The sequence below is a fragment of the Sinohyriopsis cumingii genome, chromosome 8 (assembly GCF_028554795.1).
Source record: "Sinohyriopsis cumingii isolate HCF-2022 chromosome 8, ASM2855479v2, whole genome shotgun sequence".
NCBI classification, from domain to species: Eukaryota; Metazoa; Mollusca; class Bivalvia; order Unionida; family Unionidae; genus Sinohyriopsis; species Sinohyriopsis cumingii.
The window spans coordinates 44,699,663-44,718,683 of record NC_142968.1 but is presented as its reverse complement, the minus strand read 5'-3'; the positions used below and the strand labels follow the sequence as shown (position 1 = coordinate 44,718,683).

Genomic DNA, 19,021 nt, shown 5'->3' with positions numbered 1-19,021 from the left:
GCGTAAGTCATCTAACATTGGTCAAAAACTAAGGTTTGTGTGCAGTATCCAGAATCTAACAAACGGTCGTATCAGACAGATAAGATCATGCAATTATACACTCAGCCTTACGTTGGTCGTATTACAACGAATCTAATTCCAAATTGATAAAGTGAGGCAAATCTCTGCATGTTTGTGCTTTTATTACATTTGTATTTTTGGTAAATGACGGCCAGCTTTTTACAATAGTTTAACTGTGTACAGAGCAATGTATATGGTTGCCCTCATCCAGGGGCGTCCCGCCAACAGCTTTACATTTGGAAATGTACTCGCTCGATCTGGCGTCGTTATGTAAATCCACTGCTCTTCCGATGTAGTGGTCTGACGGACAGTGGTGGCAAGCTCCCGCAATTTCATTTACCTGCAATGTGCAATGTTGATTTTAAAAATACAGATGGAATAACCTTTTTTAAGAAATCGATTCAATTCTTTTCAAGACGTTATTTACTTAAAACGAAACGATGACCACGACCATCCGGCCAGGTATTGATCAATGACACTTGCAAACCAAAATTAAATGACAGTTGAAATTTGGGTCCAGCGTCTGTTACCGAAATAGGCTGCAAGCTTACCAACACATAAAATTCACGTCTGAATGCAGAAAAAAATAAAGACCCAGATCCCTATGAATAAAGTCACAATAATTAAAATCTGTTTTTGTTAATGATGTTATGCTCTGATATATGTTGACCTTTCTGTCATGTTTCTGTAGTATCGCCACCAAGCATTGTTGACTATCAATCCGCGCAAGAAAAGTACGAACAAAAATAAAAAATCTCTTAATTTTCGTAGGAAAGCATTCCACAATTTGACCATCTACCCATTCTTAAGTATTATATGTACAGTCAACAAAATCAAAGTTGCTGTTCTAAAATTATTGTAAAATTTCGTAACTTCTTTTGTTGATGTAGTACTGTAGCAGCTAATCGTACTGACACAGAATCGAGAGAAAAAAACGCAAATCAAAGGGTTTTGCCTTTATATATAAATATAAATAAAAAAATTATACGATTTTGTTAGTAGACATAAGGAAACATTTCACATAGTGAAGGGGAAAGAAACTTTAATATCAGTAGTTAATTGGAATGGAGATTATCTTCATGTTATGTCCAATAAAGGGCAATTTTGTTTAAAAACTGAACTAGGTCATGAGAGTCATAATAAGATATCAATATTTTCAAACTTTTATAATCTTAAAGTTACAGGAACCATGATACTGACAGGATCTAACAGATGTCTGCAGCAAGCCAGAAATGGCGATACACTTTTTTACGTCAGCATAATCATCTACGACATCAGCATTATTATATTTCGAATATTTTTCAACATTTTCATAAATTGTGTATTTTGAAAACTATGCAATTTTTAATCACTATGTTTGTTTTAAATTGAGCATATGCGATAATAAACCAAATATTTCATTCTTACTACTTGTATTAATTTTGAAATCTTCTTACATTTGAATTTTGGAGTTTTGATCTCTTGAAAATAAAATGTTTAAAGAAAATAGTACATACATGATTCCTCACTGTTGGATGCATAGAAATAAAACATTACTTCTCGAAACAGAATAAGTAAGGGTAAAATCCTAGTGATCGCCTTACATGAAGTGTGTGTGTGTGTGTGTGTGTGTGTGTGTGTGTGTGTGTGTGTGTTTGTGTGTGTGTGTGTAGTTTTAATAATTTTAGTTATAAAGTTACGATGTCTGCAGTGTGCCAGTTTAAAGTGATGTCTAGCACTGGGGCACCATGCCACATAAATATAGCATCATGTCCCACCGAGTCACATTATCCTGACACCAGGCCAACTAGACCTAACACTAACTCTCAATGCTGAGCGCCAAGCGAGGCAGCTGCTAGTACCATTTTTATAGGTCTTTGATTTGACTCGGCTGGGTTTCGAGCCCGCGACTTTTCGCATCCGAGGCGGACACTCTAACCATTTAGGCCACCAGAGCGGTATGCTGGCCTTGAAACAATATCCATACATACTTACTACTATGTCTTTTGTGAGTTAGAGTATGACCTTCATTTCAGGTATTCTATAATTGTTCAACCAGACCTTTCGCATGGCTCCATGAGATATTCGCCACGCGAGGGTCTAAAAAAGATATATCTAGACCATTGTAATTATCAGAACGAGTCTTAACATAAATCTGGTGAAGTCCTTTGTCAGTGATGGACCGATCTTCCCACAGATCCGATGATGTCCTTTGTCAGTGAAGTGAAATGATAATTTGTTCACATATTAGTCAGCATTCGTTAAAAAATCAAACAAACAAAACTTACATCACATAATGCACAATTTTCATGTTTTCGTTTATGTTTTGGAATGACCATATAAATCCGTGCATGTAATACAGGTTTTGGAATGACCATATAAATCCGTGCATGTAATACAGGCTTTGGAATGACCATATAAAATATGTGTATGCAATACAGATTTTGGAGTGACCATATACAATCTGTTTATGTACTACAGATTTTGGAATGACCATAAAAAATCTGTGTATGTAATACAGGTTTTGGAATGACCATATAAAATCTGTGCATGTAATACTGGTTTTGGAATGACCATATAAATCGGTGTATGCAATACAGGTTTTGGAATCACCATATAAAATCGGTGTATGTACTACATGTGTTGGAATGACCATATAAAATCTGTGTATGCAATACAGGTTTTGGAATGACCATATAAAATCTATATGTAAAACGGGTTTTGGAACGACCATATAAAATCTGTGTATGTAATACAGGTTTTGTTTCTGCACGAAAATCAGTCATCATAAACCCACTTAGTGTGTAAAAGCTGCATGCATGGCGTGCGTGTTCACAACCTACTTAAGTGAACAAGCTGCATACATCGCCCGCGTGTTCACAACCCATTTAGTGCGTACAAGCTGCATGCAATGTCCGCGTGTTCACAACCCTCTTAGTGCGTACAAGTTTTATGCATCGCCCACGTGTTCACAACCCTCTCAGTGTGTACAGGCTGCATGCATTGTCCGCGTGTTCACAACCCATTTAGTGTGTACAAGCTGCATGCATTGGCCGGGTGTTCACAACCCACTTAGTGTGTACAAGCTGCATGCATCGCCCGCGTGTTCACAACCCACTTAGTGTGTACAAGCTGCATGCCTTGTCCGTGTGTTCACAACCCACTTAGTGTGTACAAGCTGCATACATCGCCCGCGTGTTTACATCTACTTAGTGCTTACAAGCTGCAGGCATCGCCCGCGTGTTCACAACCCACTTAGTGCATACAAGTTGCATTGCTCGCGTATTCAAGACCAACTCAGTGCGTACAGGCTGCATGCATTACCCGCATGTCCACCGATGCATTCGAATATCCCCAAAGTGAAGTACGAATATGCTTGCATCTCTGCTGACACATAAATAGTACTGATGGAATACGCTATGAATGTTGTATTTTTCAGACAGAGTAATATTGGAAAGAAAATAGATATCAACGACAATCAGTTAAACAGCCATTTATTTCGCTGACAACTCTTTCAACTGCGGTGCTAGTGTGACCACAAATAATGAGCGTCCTCTATCTTAGAAAAGTACGGAATGCTGTTCTTGTTGTTGCTGTTTTGGGGCTATTGCCATTTCTCAGCACACATGTCAACCAGTGTAACTGATGGAGGAAGAACCAGAGAATATGCCGGTAAGAATCACCGACTCACGGGAAGTTACTAGCAGCTTTCTTGACCATGCCCTAGACTTAACCCACTCAGACAGAGGTGAGATGGCAGTGATCTGTAAAGGCTATTGCTTTAAACCACTAGGTCACCCGGGGTTCCAAAAGTACGGAATGTGTGTACAAAGATCTCGTTTAATCACTTAAGATGGAAGATGATAGTTATCTATGGTCTCAGCACGGGAAGTGTGACGCAGTTGTCGGGGAAAAAAGTTAGTTCCGTTCGACCAGACTTGCGTGGATCTGATAAATCTTTGCAGAATTAGAGGTTGAAAAACGTATTTTTATTGGTACCCTGCCTCAGTTGGCAAGCCAATATCATCACTGGCCGGTAACTAGTCAAATAAGTCTCCCTATTTGTTAGTTGTGTTGCGGAGCAATCGAAGTAAATAAACAAATTAATGTTCGCTGTGGATCACAGATGACTACCATCCTCCATCTTAAGTGGTCATACGAGATCTCTGTAATTTTCCTGATGACTAACGGCGCATAGGTGAGGCTTCCAATCAATCAATGCAGTTACTGTTGTGTGTGTGTGTGTGTGTGTGTGTGTGTGTGTGTGTGTGTGTGTGATTTGGATATTTAAAGTAGCTTTAACAATTTTTCAGTCATATCGCTACGATGTATGCATTGTAACTGTTTATAGAGACGTCTAGCACTGGGACATCATGCCGCAGACATGTAGCATGATGTCCCACCCATTCACATTATCCTGACACCTGGCCGACCAGTCCTGACACTAACCTCTTAATGCTGAGCGCCAAGCGAGGAAGCTGTTAGCACCATTTTTGTAAGTCTTTGGTATGACTCGACCGGGGATCTAACCCACGACCTCCCGCATCCGAGGCGGACGCTGTAACCAATAGGCCACCGGAGCGGTCGCTTTACTGTTGTTTGAATTGCGTCAGTGACTAACCAATCAGAAGAAACAATAGTTTCTGATCTATGATACTGGCTTGCCATTTTAGGTCGGGTACCAGTCAACTAAGTTTTTTATTTCTGCTTTCAGACGACTTACTGCGATTCTTGAGCATTAAATACGCCTCTTAAACCAATAAATTAAAACTCTGTAGAAACAGACTAATTTTCCCAGTACAACTTCACGACTAAGACTATACTTCAAGCAGTCATTTTAGTACTAAGAGTCAACGCAACACAAAAATACTCATTTTGCACGCACACGCGCCATTATGCAAAACGTTTCCATGTATACACAAGATACTGTTTCTACTGTCTTTGTATATTTCTCGTATTATGGAGAACGTAACGACTGCACACATTATGATAGTTGCATGTTATATTATGTTTGGAGTGCGGACAGTTAATATTAATTTATGTGCTACAAATTGCTGTAAATGTGCTCGCTTCAAAGATTATAACCACTCAAAACTACATGTAACATTTAAGAGAAAATCCAGTCAGTTCAACATACACATGTTAACGAAGACGTTTCAAAATACTGCCAAATAGCCAAAACAGAAGACATAAGTTTGCCATCTACCATGGCTGGTTTTATAGAAGATTCATTTAGCTAAAACTAACTAAAAGTCAGCATGAAAATGCATAATTTATTTGATACAATATTTTACATTTTTATCCTGACGACTGTTCAGGAACATTAACGATTTTTAACGAACGAAGACCTATGAACACGTTATATGGTCCATTCAAGTGCAACCTTTGTGGTTTCAAATTGTAAGAATCGCCATTTAGTTTTTGGAAATATGTAATTTTTTCCGAAACGAATAGCTGTCATGTGACAAAATTCACTTTGTATACACCTTTACTATCTGCCATTGCAAGTAAATACAGTTGGCATTGATGACGTAGAAACTGACTACTTACGTGTAGCTGGCCATGAGTGCCAAGGTCATAAATATAGCGCAGCAAAGTCTCGCTTAAACAGACCTGACCTCCCGGTGCACCTGGGCTCCTGCACTCGGCGCAGGTATAGCTGATACAGAAAAAGAACATGGAGAAATCCGTTTCTTGGTACGATTGATGTATGTACGCCCTTGTCATTAGGATATTTAGTGCAGTTGATACCTCAAGGATTGATGATATATAAATAATTAAAGCCTCAAAAGCAGCCGATAGAAATGTAACTTCATTGAAATAAAAACAAACGAGTAAACCTTATTAAATTTCCTGTTCGAAAATATGAAATGTGTCTGGGTACCTTTCACATAATCCAAAACAACGCCTGTCAGATGTTTGCGTTATTTAGAGATCTCGACTGTAATTCGGTAGCAGTTTACTCTAGATGTTGTAAGTGCGCACATGCTCACATCCAGTCAAATTTTTACACCATCTTAATTGACATCTATAAATGGTCACTTCTTTAGAATATACGACGCTAATAGTTATTTAGTGAAATAATAAACGAAATTCTCTCTCTCTCTCTCTCTCTCTCTCTCTCTCTCTCTCTCTCTCTCTCTCTCTCTCTCTCTCTCTCTCTCTCTCTCTCTCTCTGCTACTCACTGAGAACGAGATGCCATATGTCCATTGCACGTATCCCTGATGTTATTGAGGGCGAATGCGTTGTCATTGACACCGGAGGGGTGTTGCGCCCAGAGTGAAATTTTGTGGCTATTGTGAAGAGCTAGGATCTTACAGGCGAGGTCCTGGACGGCTGCGCCACAGGAACCGGTACCGGTAGCTGCGAATAAAGGACAATGCAATAACCTATGGCGGAGTATTCGCTGATACAGAGTAGTTTATCTGCTAGTTTTTAATATCATCATCGACAATGAATGAGCATCCATTCCTAATCATCTTGCCCTAGACTCGTTCACACCCCACCATCTCCAACTCCCGCCCTTAATTAATTTTTTTTTTCGAAGTATAAAAAGCTTATGTAAAGTCCGCTGATTAAATATTCCTGTTATTGTCTTTGATTGATTGTTTAAAATAAAGAAGTCGGGATAATTATAGAACTCGAGAGTGTTCGGTTGCCATGTTTCCCTAATAAGAAGGCTTTATTCTTTCTACTAAATATTCCAATTCGCCCCCTTCTCTTAATTTCATCAAATGGATGAATCAGTACTAATTACATGTACCTGAAAATGCTGATTATATAACAATTCAAGTTTGAGTAGAAAAACTAAAAATTAGAGACAGAAGAAAGAGATTTTAAAATCACCTTTTGCCCAGGTGATTATGTACTTTCTGTCTGTGGACATGGTTAAAAAGACAACTGGTTTAAAAACACTAATTTTGAAAAGTTATAACATATCACTTTTTCAAACTGTTGGGGTATTAGTTGTTACATACTTTCAGTATTTTTTTCATCGGCATCAACCTGAATTTCACTCGTTTAGGGGGCGCTCTACAACTACCGTATTATGAACTTCTGAGAGAGGGCCGTGTTTAAGGTGAAATTGTTTACATTTGCAACATGCGCAATGGAAAAAATGTTGGTATACCTCTACGTTAAATTTAAGTACTTTGGCTGAAATTTCTTTGGTTATTTAATGGGTGGAAATTGTATATGATTGAAGCACACAGCTAACTAAAAAGACTGCTCCCTTGTGCGTAAACAAAAAAAAAAATCAGCCTGAATGAGTTTAAAGTACACTATCTTTAGCAGTTAATAAAATAGGTAAAATCTTTTTCTTTAAAATTCTAACTCTATACAAAATAAGAAACTATAGAGCGCCTCCTTATTGATATCAAGGCTGGAAATAATCCCAGTTGTCCTTGTAGGAATAGTTAAGATGAGACCCATCATAACTATGACCATTGAGTTGCATCCAATGCAGTGCACCACATATCTTGCAACAAAAACGTTCGACGATTTCCGTTTGAGACTTTGTCTTCTTTACCTGGCATATTGTGACATATTGTTCCAAATATTGTTCTCAATGGCGGTGAATTATATATGAAAATGGCCGAGGATATTTCGATTATCATATTTACGGGACGATCGAAACATCGCTCAGCCATTTCCGCCGGGTTGTGAAAATAACCTCAATTGTAATTTGCAGCCATTGAGAACTATATTCTGAACTGCTTCCGTTCATATGAAATAATATGGCTTTGGAAGGATACAAAGTCACAATCGGAACAAGCTCGGTCTTTGCTGTCGAAACATATGTAGCGCAATCTGCTAGACGCGAATGACCAAACACATTAAATTGATATTAATGTGTATTCCAGTCTGATTAAAATCAGATCTCCGCTGTCCTGCGTGAAGATCTGACGACAACTGCTTAAGGGTCATGTTCTATTGACCTTTGAATTGGCTAATGGAAATGCAGATTTTAAAAATCTTAAAGTGAATCAAATCGTTCGGTACACATTCGCGCTCTTCATCCACATTACGCTGTCTCCAAACGCGAAGATAAACGACTTAATCTGATCAGCTGATAAAATTAGCGATTATGGTAATAACATAAGCTGCCAGAACATGACCCCTAAGCTCTCACTGTCAGATCTTCATGTATAACAGTGGGGATTTGATTTTAATCACATTGATGTGTATTCCTACTACAACATCTGAAATAATTTCCCAACCAGCTATGTTCCGATCGATACACGTACCTTCACAGGGCGCCTATTATACTGTATGACCAAAACAGAACATTGCTCCCATCTACACACGAGTCAATGCGGGTTAAGTTAAATAATACCTTTAAAAGTGTGTGCAACAACAATCATCTCCCGTGCAGATATGTTTAATAACTTCTCATCATTAAATTATTCATATATCAACCAAATTAGACACAATCATTGTGACTTTGCTGATTATTCTAAAACTCATTTGTATATTTAATCTTTTAAGCTAATTAAAAGAAAAACAATTCTTTGCCTAATGTTATATTTCACCATTTCAGTACTTACACGCAGCTGTGGTACACTTTGAAGCATCGGCTGTATTCAGGTAATTACCGACTACCCAGGCATTCTAAAATTGAATATTAGCTCATTAGTCTATACAAACAGCAGCAGATAGGGTGAACAGGCCACTTGCTTTAAAGTCCATTTATGAACATAAAACCTCGTACAAAAAAAAATGAAAATAAAAGATCAATAACGTCGAACCGAAGCCTCTAACTTACCGAAAGTTTCTCTAATTGGGTTACTTTAAAGTTTCTCTAATTGGGTTACTTTATCTTTGTCGTTCGTGTTTTTCAGAATTTTGTTTACCCACCGTGACGTTCATTTGTGTTCGCACCTTCTCTGCTGCTATAAATGTGTGAGTAATTAAATGATTATTATATCAATAATGGAATCTTACATATAATCGCTCGAGAAACATTAGAAGCAATCAGAAGATTGTTCGTGACGATCTTAATCGAAAACTGCAAAATCGCCAAGAATCACAAGTTGAATATACAGAAGGTACAGAACAATTATTTAAACCTGTTACAAAGGTTACTGAAAGAGTTGTAGAAGCTAGGGAAAGTCTTCTTCTGACATTAAAAGAAACGGCTGAGCAAACTGACATGATAGCAAGAAGAACCATACAGACAAAAAGATTTTAAAATATCTTCCAGCTGCAATAGCTGCCGCTCAATCTCCACCAGAACATGAAGGTGAAGAACAAATTACAAAAAAGAAAAGAAAGAAAAGAAAGAAAAAATTAAATTGTTTAACAGATTTACCCAAAGGACTATTGATGAAATAGAGGGATATCTAAAAGTAGACGATTTAGCTGCATTTGCCGCTGAGAGTTATAGTAAAAGAGATAGATATTTAAAACCTGAATACGCTCTTAGATCAATGTCAAAAGATACTTAGTACAAGTGGATATATCGAATAAATCAAAGAGGTGATCAAGTCAGGGATAAAGATGATATTAATTATATTGCATACAGAGATAAAATAGATGAACATATTTCAGATGTGCAACAGTATGCTAAATCTAAAAGACAAAAACAACCTGAAAATCAATCTTCTCGGCAACAATTAGAAAAACTTAGAGGTAAATTTAAACTTAAAGGGTTTACAAGTTATCGAGCGGTCGAATCATGATAATCTAATATAGCATAGCTTGCAAGAAATTATGATAAAATGGAAAATATGTACGAATAAAAGATGCTTACTCTTCAACAACGGATGATTGATTTGAAAATGTATATCTTGTCAAATCTGATCAAACTTCTACCATTGATGATGCGGATTTGTTAACATTCAAGAATGATATGATGCCACAAGAAGAACCACAATCTCCTTCTTCTCAACCACAATTTGATCTTCCTCCTCCACAATCTCCTAGACTTGAGTCTTTTATTACAAATAGATTTACACCTGCTGGCTTAGAACGTATTATGGATGAAGATCTTTTAGGGTTAGGACATATTGCTGAGAAATATAATGAAAGGGATAGATAATTAAAACTGGAAAATGTTGTATCTACACCAAGATGAAATTGGGTTAAAGATCTATTTTTGGTTAGGTATGGTCGTACGATGTATGATGATAAAGCTAGGCTTAAAGGATTTATGGAACTTGTAGAAGGAATAAAAAAAATGGACGAAGACGTTACAGCAGAAAAAGAACAAGATGTTCTTAGCTGGCTGGAACCTCGTCAATCGAAACAAGAAGTGTGTTAGGAACTGGTCCTGACAGTGTTGTTGCCGATACTGAGTTGGCTATTAATGAAGTCGTTCCTGCAGAATTGACTAATGAAATTATGCCTGTAGCTATACCAAAAGAAAAAGAAAAAATATAACAGCAAGTTTAATCGCAGGAATTGGTCTTCGTGTTAGACGAGGATAGTTATAATAAAAATGTTCAAACGTATATCCGATCCAGCGGTTTATATGGATGCACAAGTTCTTAAAGATGAATCTGTTCGTGATTGTCATTATTATTCTTATGACGCACGTATACCAGATCAGCGTGGTCGAATTGAAATAAAAGTTCAATTTATAAGCAGGTATGTTTTACCTGCTGAAGAATTTATTGAAGTAGACGGAAAAATTTTCAGGATGATGGTGGATTTGGATTTGGTGAAACTCCCGGTGTTGCTAACAATACGTTATGGCGTTGTTTGACATCGCTACCTACATGATTGAAACAATTCAAAAATACGTTGATGTTGCTACAACCATACTTGGTCTTGCAAGATATTCAGATGATTATACAAGATCATCTGGCTCATCAATGATGTTTGCTAAAGATACATCTAATCATCCTGAACATGCAAACGTAACAATGAATGCAGCTGGAAATGAAGTTGCATCGATGGACGAAAATTACAACTGGGGTTTGATACACGTCGATCAATGTTAAATGATGAAGAAGCTTTTACATGTGCAATTCCAAAATCTCATATCTTTGGCTTTTGTAGAAATGTTAGAAAAGCTATTTATGGAGCTAAACATAGAGTTGTACTTGTACGAAAAGCTACTGACACTGATGCAATATGGCGTCCTGTTCCCTGATATGATTGCATGGTAAGATAACACAACTCTCACTGTGGATGACAGTAATGACTCCAACAATTGCTGAAGAAGTCAAGTTAATTAGTTTTATGAATTCAGGAGGAAAATCAATGTTATCATTATTGACAATGACCATAGCGTTTAAAGTAATATTGTTGGGTTATTTACATGGCATATTGCATCACAACAAGGCGATTCTGCGCCAAGACATATATTTATTGCTTTACATGTTAATCGACTAAACTCACAAGAACGCAGACACATGATGTTTGACATACTTGCAATTAGTGAAGTTTCTTTACGGACAAATGGACATCAAGAACCATCTGAACATACATTTTTTTAATTTTGACCGAAATCATGTAGCACGTGCATATCATGGTTTAATGACATGTATGGGGCGTAATCAAAATGTACATACTGGTTTACAAATGTCACAGCGGGATTTTACAAAACTGTATCCGATCTATTATTTTTCATTGGAGCATATATAATTATTTAAACAATCTGTCGTTGATATTCATTTTAGAGCTCGAATAGGTGTATTACCCACTGGTGGTCTTGGCTTTAGAGCAATTGCAGCTATACTAAGCGATAAAATAATGTTACGTGAAGGCACTGGCGGGTGAATGCGAGTAATTGACGCACAGATAGAAAACATGTAACATTTTCAGTTGAAAATAACCCATTACTTATAAAAATGTCATATCATCATGTTAGTGTCAGTCAGACTCCTCATCAGATTATAAAACTCCAATCAAATTCAGCAAATAACTGTGGAATAAAAATAATCACTAAAAAAAAGATCAGATCACAGGTGGTCAAAATAAATTATCATTGTTAGAACGTCAACTCAGACATTTCAATAGCGCCAAACAATCAAAAAACAGCCGTTAAACTAAATCTTTCTGATGGTGCAGTTAAAGACTCAGTTAAAACAGTTGGTATATTTCCACTTCTTGCAGCTATACCAGCATTTATAGCCGCTGCAGCCCCAGCTGTTGCAAAAGCAGCTGTACATGGTACTGTTGGAATTACAGATGGGATGGCATTAAAGAAAGCAACAGGATACGGATTTTTAAAAAGACGTGGTTGGGCTCTAAGATTAACAGGAACCCCTTATCGATATGGAAAAGGTCTGAGATTTCCAGGAACAGTTCGTTAATCTTTCCAATGTCAAATTTTGATTTACTTGATGCTGCCCAAACATTTGAATATAATTTTTTAGAGGTGTTTTGATCAATTACCAAAACAACCAAACAATATTGAAACCGCTATCGTCAATCTCGATAATAGTTCCGGTCCAGGTACTCACTGGGTGGCATACGCAATCGATCCACGTGGCATTATATATTTTGATTGTTATGGCTCCACAACCAAAGGATTTTTTAATTACGTAAACACAATAAAAACTCCAGTCTGGCATTCAACATTACCAACACAAACAATAACCGATGCGCCAATATGTGGCCGTGAAGTAATTTCTGTACTCGACGCCGTGTCATCATCAACATTACCACCTCATAACGAGTAGACGCGTCGTTTTAAACAAATCTTAAAGTTTCATGGTAGATATTTACGGAAAAGCTTTCTCTAAACCAAAACAAAAAACCGACGGAATAACTCATGAAAATATAAGTAAATAGATTAGTGATAAATATCTGAATTATTAAATCTTGCAAATGTAGTGGTTGTATTTCATGATCAGCAAGGAAAATTAATAGTTAGTAATCTTTCATTTAAAAATTGTTATCGTTAAAATTAACAGAGTGACTGAAAATAGCAAAGCTTTGTTTGATAGCAATGGAAAAATCAACCCGGTGTTATTATGTCAACGATATTTGATAGTATTCGTGGTCGAGTACAAACATTCGGTGATACAATGACTGCCTCTCTCAATATGTATCATAATAATTATTTAAAAAAACTGGTCTTGGAGAACCAGAATCAGACAATGACGCTGTAGCGAAAAAATACATCCTTCCAATGATGAAGTCGTTAATTTCAGTTAATACTGAAATTACCTCAGTTAGATCTGATTATATTTATCATGTGGGCACATTTTTAGGATTTCGTAAAAGAATAAATGGGATTGTTGATGATTTCTTTGGAAAACCACCAACCATCTATTATTAAACTCTCTGACATAAAAACAATTACCGACAATGTAGTGTATACAGTAGCGTCTCGAGAAGCATTATGGTCACCACTTAATAAATCTATTAAACATCACGCTGCTGTTACCGGTATATACAGGCTCTCAGTACCTGGCGTTGTTACAGTTACAATATCTACCACAATTTCATGGTGTTATCCACTGACTCCGTCAGGTGGATCTCCTGGATTTATGTTATTGGTGTTGGAGCGATACGACAAGGAAACATTTACTGTGGAACCGCAGAAAAAGAAAACTCGGCTTGATTTATTATTGGTGTTTTGAATTAGTCGCCGAATTCCCACTTAACTAAAATTTAATGAACATTCCGATTAACGTTCAACGTGCAGCTTAACATTACAATTAAAAATTAAGCACATGAATCGCAAAAACGCTAAAAACTATCGTTGACAAATATACAGTAAAAATAAAAAACATATCGCAGACGTGTAGTTGATGCTGACATAAATGTTTATTCAGCTGTTATTGTTAGAACAGGTGTAATATTATCAACAATAACACCACTGCTAGCGATGGCATCAGCAGTTGTAGCAATTTGTGTTAGAGCTGCAACAACAATTGCTGGCATTCTGATATCATCCCAAAAAATATGTACGTGTACAAGCTCAAAATTACATGATTATATAATAAAATTACACACAGCGACACTAGCATACTCCAGATAATCCTCGTTATTATCATCAAGCCTTAGTGACGGGAAAATGTCTGATTATTATGTTTGAGAATTGCTCATGGTGGGGTAACTTTTTTGAATGATGCAACATGAACCGGGAATTGTTAATATAACTTCAACAATCGCAGTCAATGTTGTATGTGATGTAATTGATGGCAGCTATAAAATAGATCTTGAAGAATCCAATCAGGCTCAGCAAGGATTTATTCTGTATTCATTTACACCACAAGTACCTCCAGAATATTTAATCGTACAAGAGCCAAGTGATCCTGTTTATCTACATTGACATAATCCGTTATTACCAAGAATACATTTCAAACTTACCGACAAAAATAACCACTTACTTGAGAAAGCAGATCTGATAATATTATTTGCGAGAAGGTATATTTAATAAGGCAGATATTAAAATATTTGCCAGCTACATTTGTAGATGCAACTGCTTTGGCTCTCTTATCATTACAGCCAGTCCTACCAAATTTACAATTCTCGCTCTGTGTATTTACTCGTAAATTATGTAATTAATATGATCGATTACAAGACCGTCTTCGATTACCACCCAAAAACATTCATACACGAATTTATGACAAAGATATATTTTTATTCATCCGGTATTGAATATAAGATAACCAGTATTAGTGAGAGTACAGGCTAGTTTTTTAGTCGACAGTGCCTGATTACACCATCACAGAATGCTTCATAATTCTTAATGATAGGAACTTTCACAAATTATTTTTGCTCTATTTATATATAACATTATTTGTCTAAATGATTATCTATCTAAATAATTATTTTGAAAATCTAGCGATATAATCTTCTGCATTTCTTATCACGTTTTCTTTATTATCAGTGTTGTTTTTTAAAATCATAATATCTTTTCAGTTCTCTGTATTTGTTACCACCACATTGCAAACTGTGTGTTTCTTCCAAAACCAACATTACATTTTAAATACGGTTTTGGTCTTCAACTCTCTCTTTCTCTCTCTCTTTCTCCGTACATATTGTGAGTGAAGTTCACATAATTTGTTTGCGCAAACTTTGTTACAAGGAAATTTAGAGCCTATCAAAAGCCGCTTGTGTTTATTCTTTGTTTGAATCATTATATATATATATATATATATATATATATATATATATATATATATATATATATATATATATATATATATACACATTTGTCTTAATCAAAATCTGGAATATTAACGATTAAAATTAAACCTTCAAAATCTGGAATATTAACGATTAAAATTAAAATTAAACCTGAATATAGATTCGCTGTTGATAGAAGAACCCGGGACCCAAGAAAAGGATTAAAAGTATTCGTAATGCTAAAAAAAATTCGCATTGATGTGTGGTCAACATTTCAAATCGTACGCAGCATCGATGGTGTCGATGCTACAATGAACGACTAACGAGCAGCGACGACTATTAATTATTTCGACAACCAAAGATATTTGATGTACCAGGATTGTCAGAGAAAGAATCTTGTATTAAATTATATTGTTTTAGTTCCTGTCAGTGTTGTTATGAGCGCGTTAGCTGTAGATAAAACTGCATGGACGCTATGATACGCATTGATAATTCATTCATCACAAGGATTGACCATCTCGGATACAAATGTTTGGATCGTCGATGATCGTATCGAATGGTCAAATTAAGTTTATCTAGCATGTTTCATAGCAGTTGTTCGAGTAATTTCATTATTTAATGCAGCTATCACACTTGGTAATCTTGCAACTCATTCACGAGATCTCATATCTTCCCTTTGCCTATGGATATCCCCCCCCCAAAAAAAAAGACGCTTAGCAAGTATTCGTTTAAATCGTTCACCAATTGCCTGATCACGATGAATTACAGTTTGTCCTCGTCTGAATTTGACGTTATGTTTTTTCATCACACATACTATGCGAAAAATTCATCAGACTTGGTGCAGTGGGGATATGGACCTGATTAAGTTCAAAAACTTCTTTTCAAAAGCACAATCTACCCCACACGGATTTAAAAGAATAAATTTACATGATAAAATATTTGGTTGAGAGACTGATGTAATAATGATTTACTTACAGCAGCAGAGAGAGTGCGACCACAAATAAGTGTTCCAATAGGTAAACACAAATTTGGAAAAGCACAAACGACAAAGTAACCCAATTAGAGAAACTCTCGGTAACTAAGAGGCTTCGGTTTGACGTTATTGACCTTATGTTATTCGTTTTATTAAGAAGCTTTACTTTTCCAAAATTGGACCTTCCAGCAAGTGGTCTGTTCGCCCTCTCTGCTGGTCAAACAGAGATGGAAGGAGGAGTAGCGGAGATAATGGTGTATGTAGGTAATTGTGAAGGTCATACTCTGTCAGAACTTTTCGGGCAACCTTTTCAAAATGGCGGCAGTCCAATGCTACAGCCATTTCAGATTCTTCTTTAGCACTTAGAATTTCCTCGTTTATCAAGATGATTAAAATCTAGATTTATTTATTAGAAGTATGCATGATGGGCACCAATACAATACTATGTTATATTCGACCTTTGCTTCACCAATAAAATTAAAATTTTCATATTTCTTCAACTGATAAACGTTATTCGCGACAACTTTCCCCACTACAATATTCAAACTCTATCAGAAAGGAACTTTTATTGGTGTAGATGTAAAATCTCCACCAGGTTAGACATCTCAGAGTTAATCAGCTTGCCTCATTTATTGAAACCCGCTTGATAGAAACCCTTAAAGCCTTCTGGTTGTATATATGTAATGATACACAATGAAACAGTCTTTGGGCAGATACAACATTTGAAAATCATGCATATTACAAAACCTACTACATGCGGTGCTTATCTCAGAATGACAATAGTGACCGATTAGTTACGATTACGCCATATTTTCTTACTTGCAGACTCGATGGAAACCAGAACATAGTCGCCACAAGTAGGCAAGAGCAGACATTAAAACTGATATTTGCTGAATATTGAATTTCAGTTGTGTGATAACGACGGCTGTGGTGTAGAAGCAAATGGCGAGGTGAAGGGGATGCATGACATTTTGGTAAAAATATAAATGGTACTATTTTTGGAATTGGCATGCAATTGGGGTAGCGATGATTTATTGACGGGAATGTTAGCCCAAAAACTCTCTCAACGTAAAATCAGCCTTTCTAAAATACACAAAATACACGAGAGTTAAATAGTTGAAGTGAACAGGAGTAATTATTCTTGAATATTTTTGAATATTGGTGTTGAACTGTTTTAATTTGCGAATAATTTACTAACTTCTGAACTGATCCGAACAAGTTATAGTTTTGATTGAAAGCTACGTTTGAATTTCCAATAAAAGGAACTTAATTCATCTTGTTAGATTTTGACGCTCAGGTAGTACATGACATTGAAATTTAAAGTTGCATATTCAAAGAATCTTTGTTGGGGTTTATTCAGTCTCCTTCCCCAAACAATTTAAATGATTCTGGAAATATGCTTGCGAAAATTTATTATAATTTAGGCTATTAAATGTTTATCATGAATAAGAAAATATTTTGTTTCATTAAAACGAAACTTCTGAGGTGATTCTGAGTATATGGTATAATTCTTTTGAATGATGGCAAATAATTTGTTTCTTTTATATTTTATATTCTCCCATTGTGAAACAGCAGATTTGAAACAATTACTTTAATTGATAACTGATTTAATGAATCTTGCCCGTCATCATCATCATCGTCGTCATCTTCATCGTTATCATCAATAAACTTGATACGAATTGTACAAAAATTCTTCTTCCTCCTCCTCCTCCTCTTCTTCTTCTTCTTCTTATTATTATTATTATTATTATTATTATTATTCCCTATGCTGTACTTACATGTCCGTTGACGTTCTGAAGCTGGAACCATGTGTAACCTTCTGCTGTTAAGATTCCACCGTTAAATTTGAAGCAGTCTCCATTGTTGAGGGATGCCACAACTGCCGACTGAGTGCTGTCTTAAAGTTTTGCAAAGGAAAATATAGTGCAATTTAAGGAAAATTTAAAGTGATCTTGGTTTCTCATACGGAAAAAGAAAGAAAAATCAAAAGCTGTCGTTTAGCAATAAAGGTAGCGGGAATTACATTAAAGTTTCATTACCATACACGGCTTGCTCTTTTTGTGGATTCAAGAACTCAAATTTTCGATACAGCGTGTGGCATAAAAAATAAACTACCGTGTCGATTTGAATCAGCTCAGAATTACGCCCCTGCGGATCTTGTTGGTATGGGTCAGTTCTGAACATACAATATATACAAATGAGTGACTTCTTACCTGTACAGTCCCTCATAATCTCTCTCTCTCTCTCTCTCTCACACACACACACACACACACACACACACACACTTACATATATCATACACATCGTACTTACGGTTCTCCCGAGCATTAACCGTTGAACCAGATACACAGAGACAGGACCCTGTGGCGGGATGCTGTCCAGTAATATTTGCCATCGCCTTTGTTGCTAAAGCAACAACACAAATAACCAGAAACTTCATTTTTCTTCAACGTATGGAATCAAACTACACTGAATCCAGCAAAGTTCTTGTGTCTTAGGTTCGTTTTATCTTATCTCATTTACACGAAGACACTAGCTTATCGGCCGGTCACATGACATTGTTACCCGCTCAGTGCCAAAGCAGCTCACGCTTTGAATGCAGAGAAACTAATACCAAGTGTTTAATATGTACAGTATGTTCAGCCGTTTAGTACACACAATAAAAGAAATAACTAACATATCGGGCTACATTATTCAACCTATACGTCGCCGAACCGTTTATAGTTCTCCTAACTTTTATGTACTCGTTCCCTTTATAAAACGTTTCTGGTATGCATTGGATCGTCCGTAAATCACTATGCAAAGTGGTTAGGAAGCGAAATAAAATTCAGTTGTATCCATAATTTCTAATGTTGTTCTAAGATGTTTATCTGCTCACCAATTTTTAATTCATTATTATTAACAGCAGAACAGGGCCAAAAGTTAAATCTAATTATGAAATAAATATGAACATGGTAGATGCCATCATGGTGCAAAAA

General features: G+C 36.2%; 1 protein-coding gene across 1 annotated transcript; it reads right to left on the bottom strand.

Moving 5' to 3' along the window:
- Positions 1-163: 163 nt before the first annotated feature.
- Positions 164-18,557, bottom strand: LOC149793402 (uncharacterized). The gene is made up of 6 exons (XM_089967382.1): positions 18,357-18,557; positions 17,822-17,940; positions 8,587-8,650; positions 6,226-6,403; positions 5,590-5,698; positions 164-400 (listed from the first exon to the last, which is right to left on the bottom strand). Exons 1-6 carry the CDS (start codon positions 18,481-18,483, stop codon positions 230-232), a joined length of 768 nt encoding a protein of 255 aa, XP_089823508.1. The 5' UTR covers positions 18,484-18,557; the 3' UTR covers positions 164-229.
- Positions 18,558-19,021: the final 464 nt, after the last annotated feature.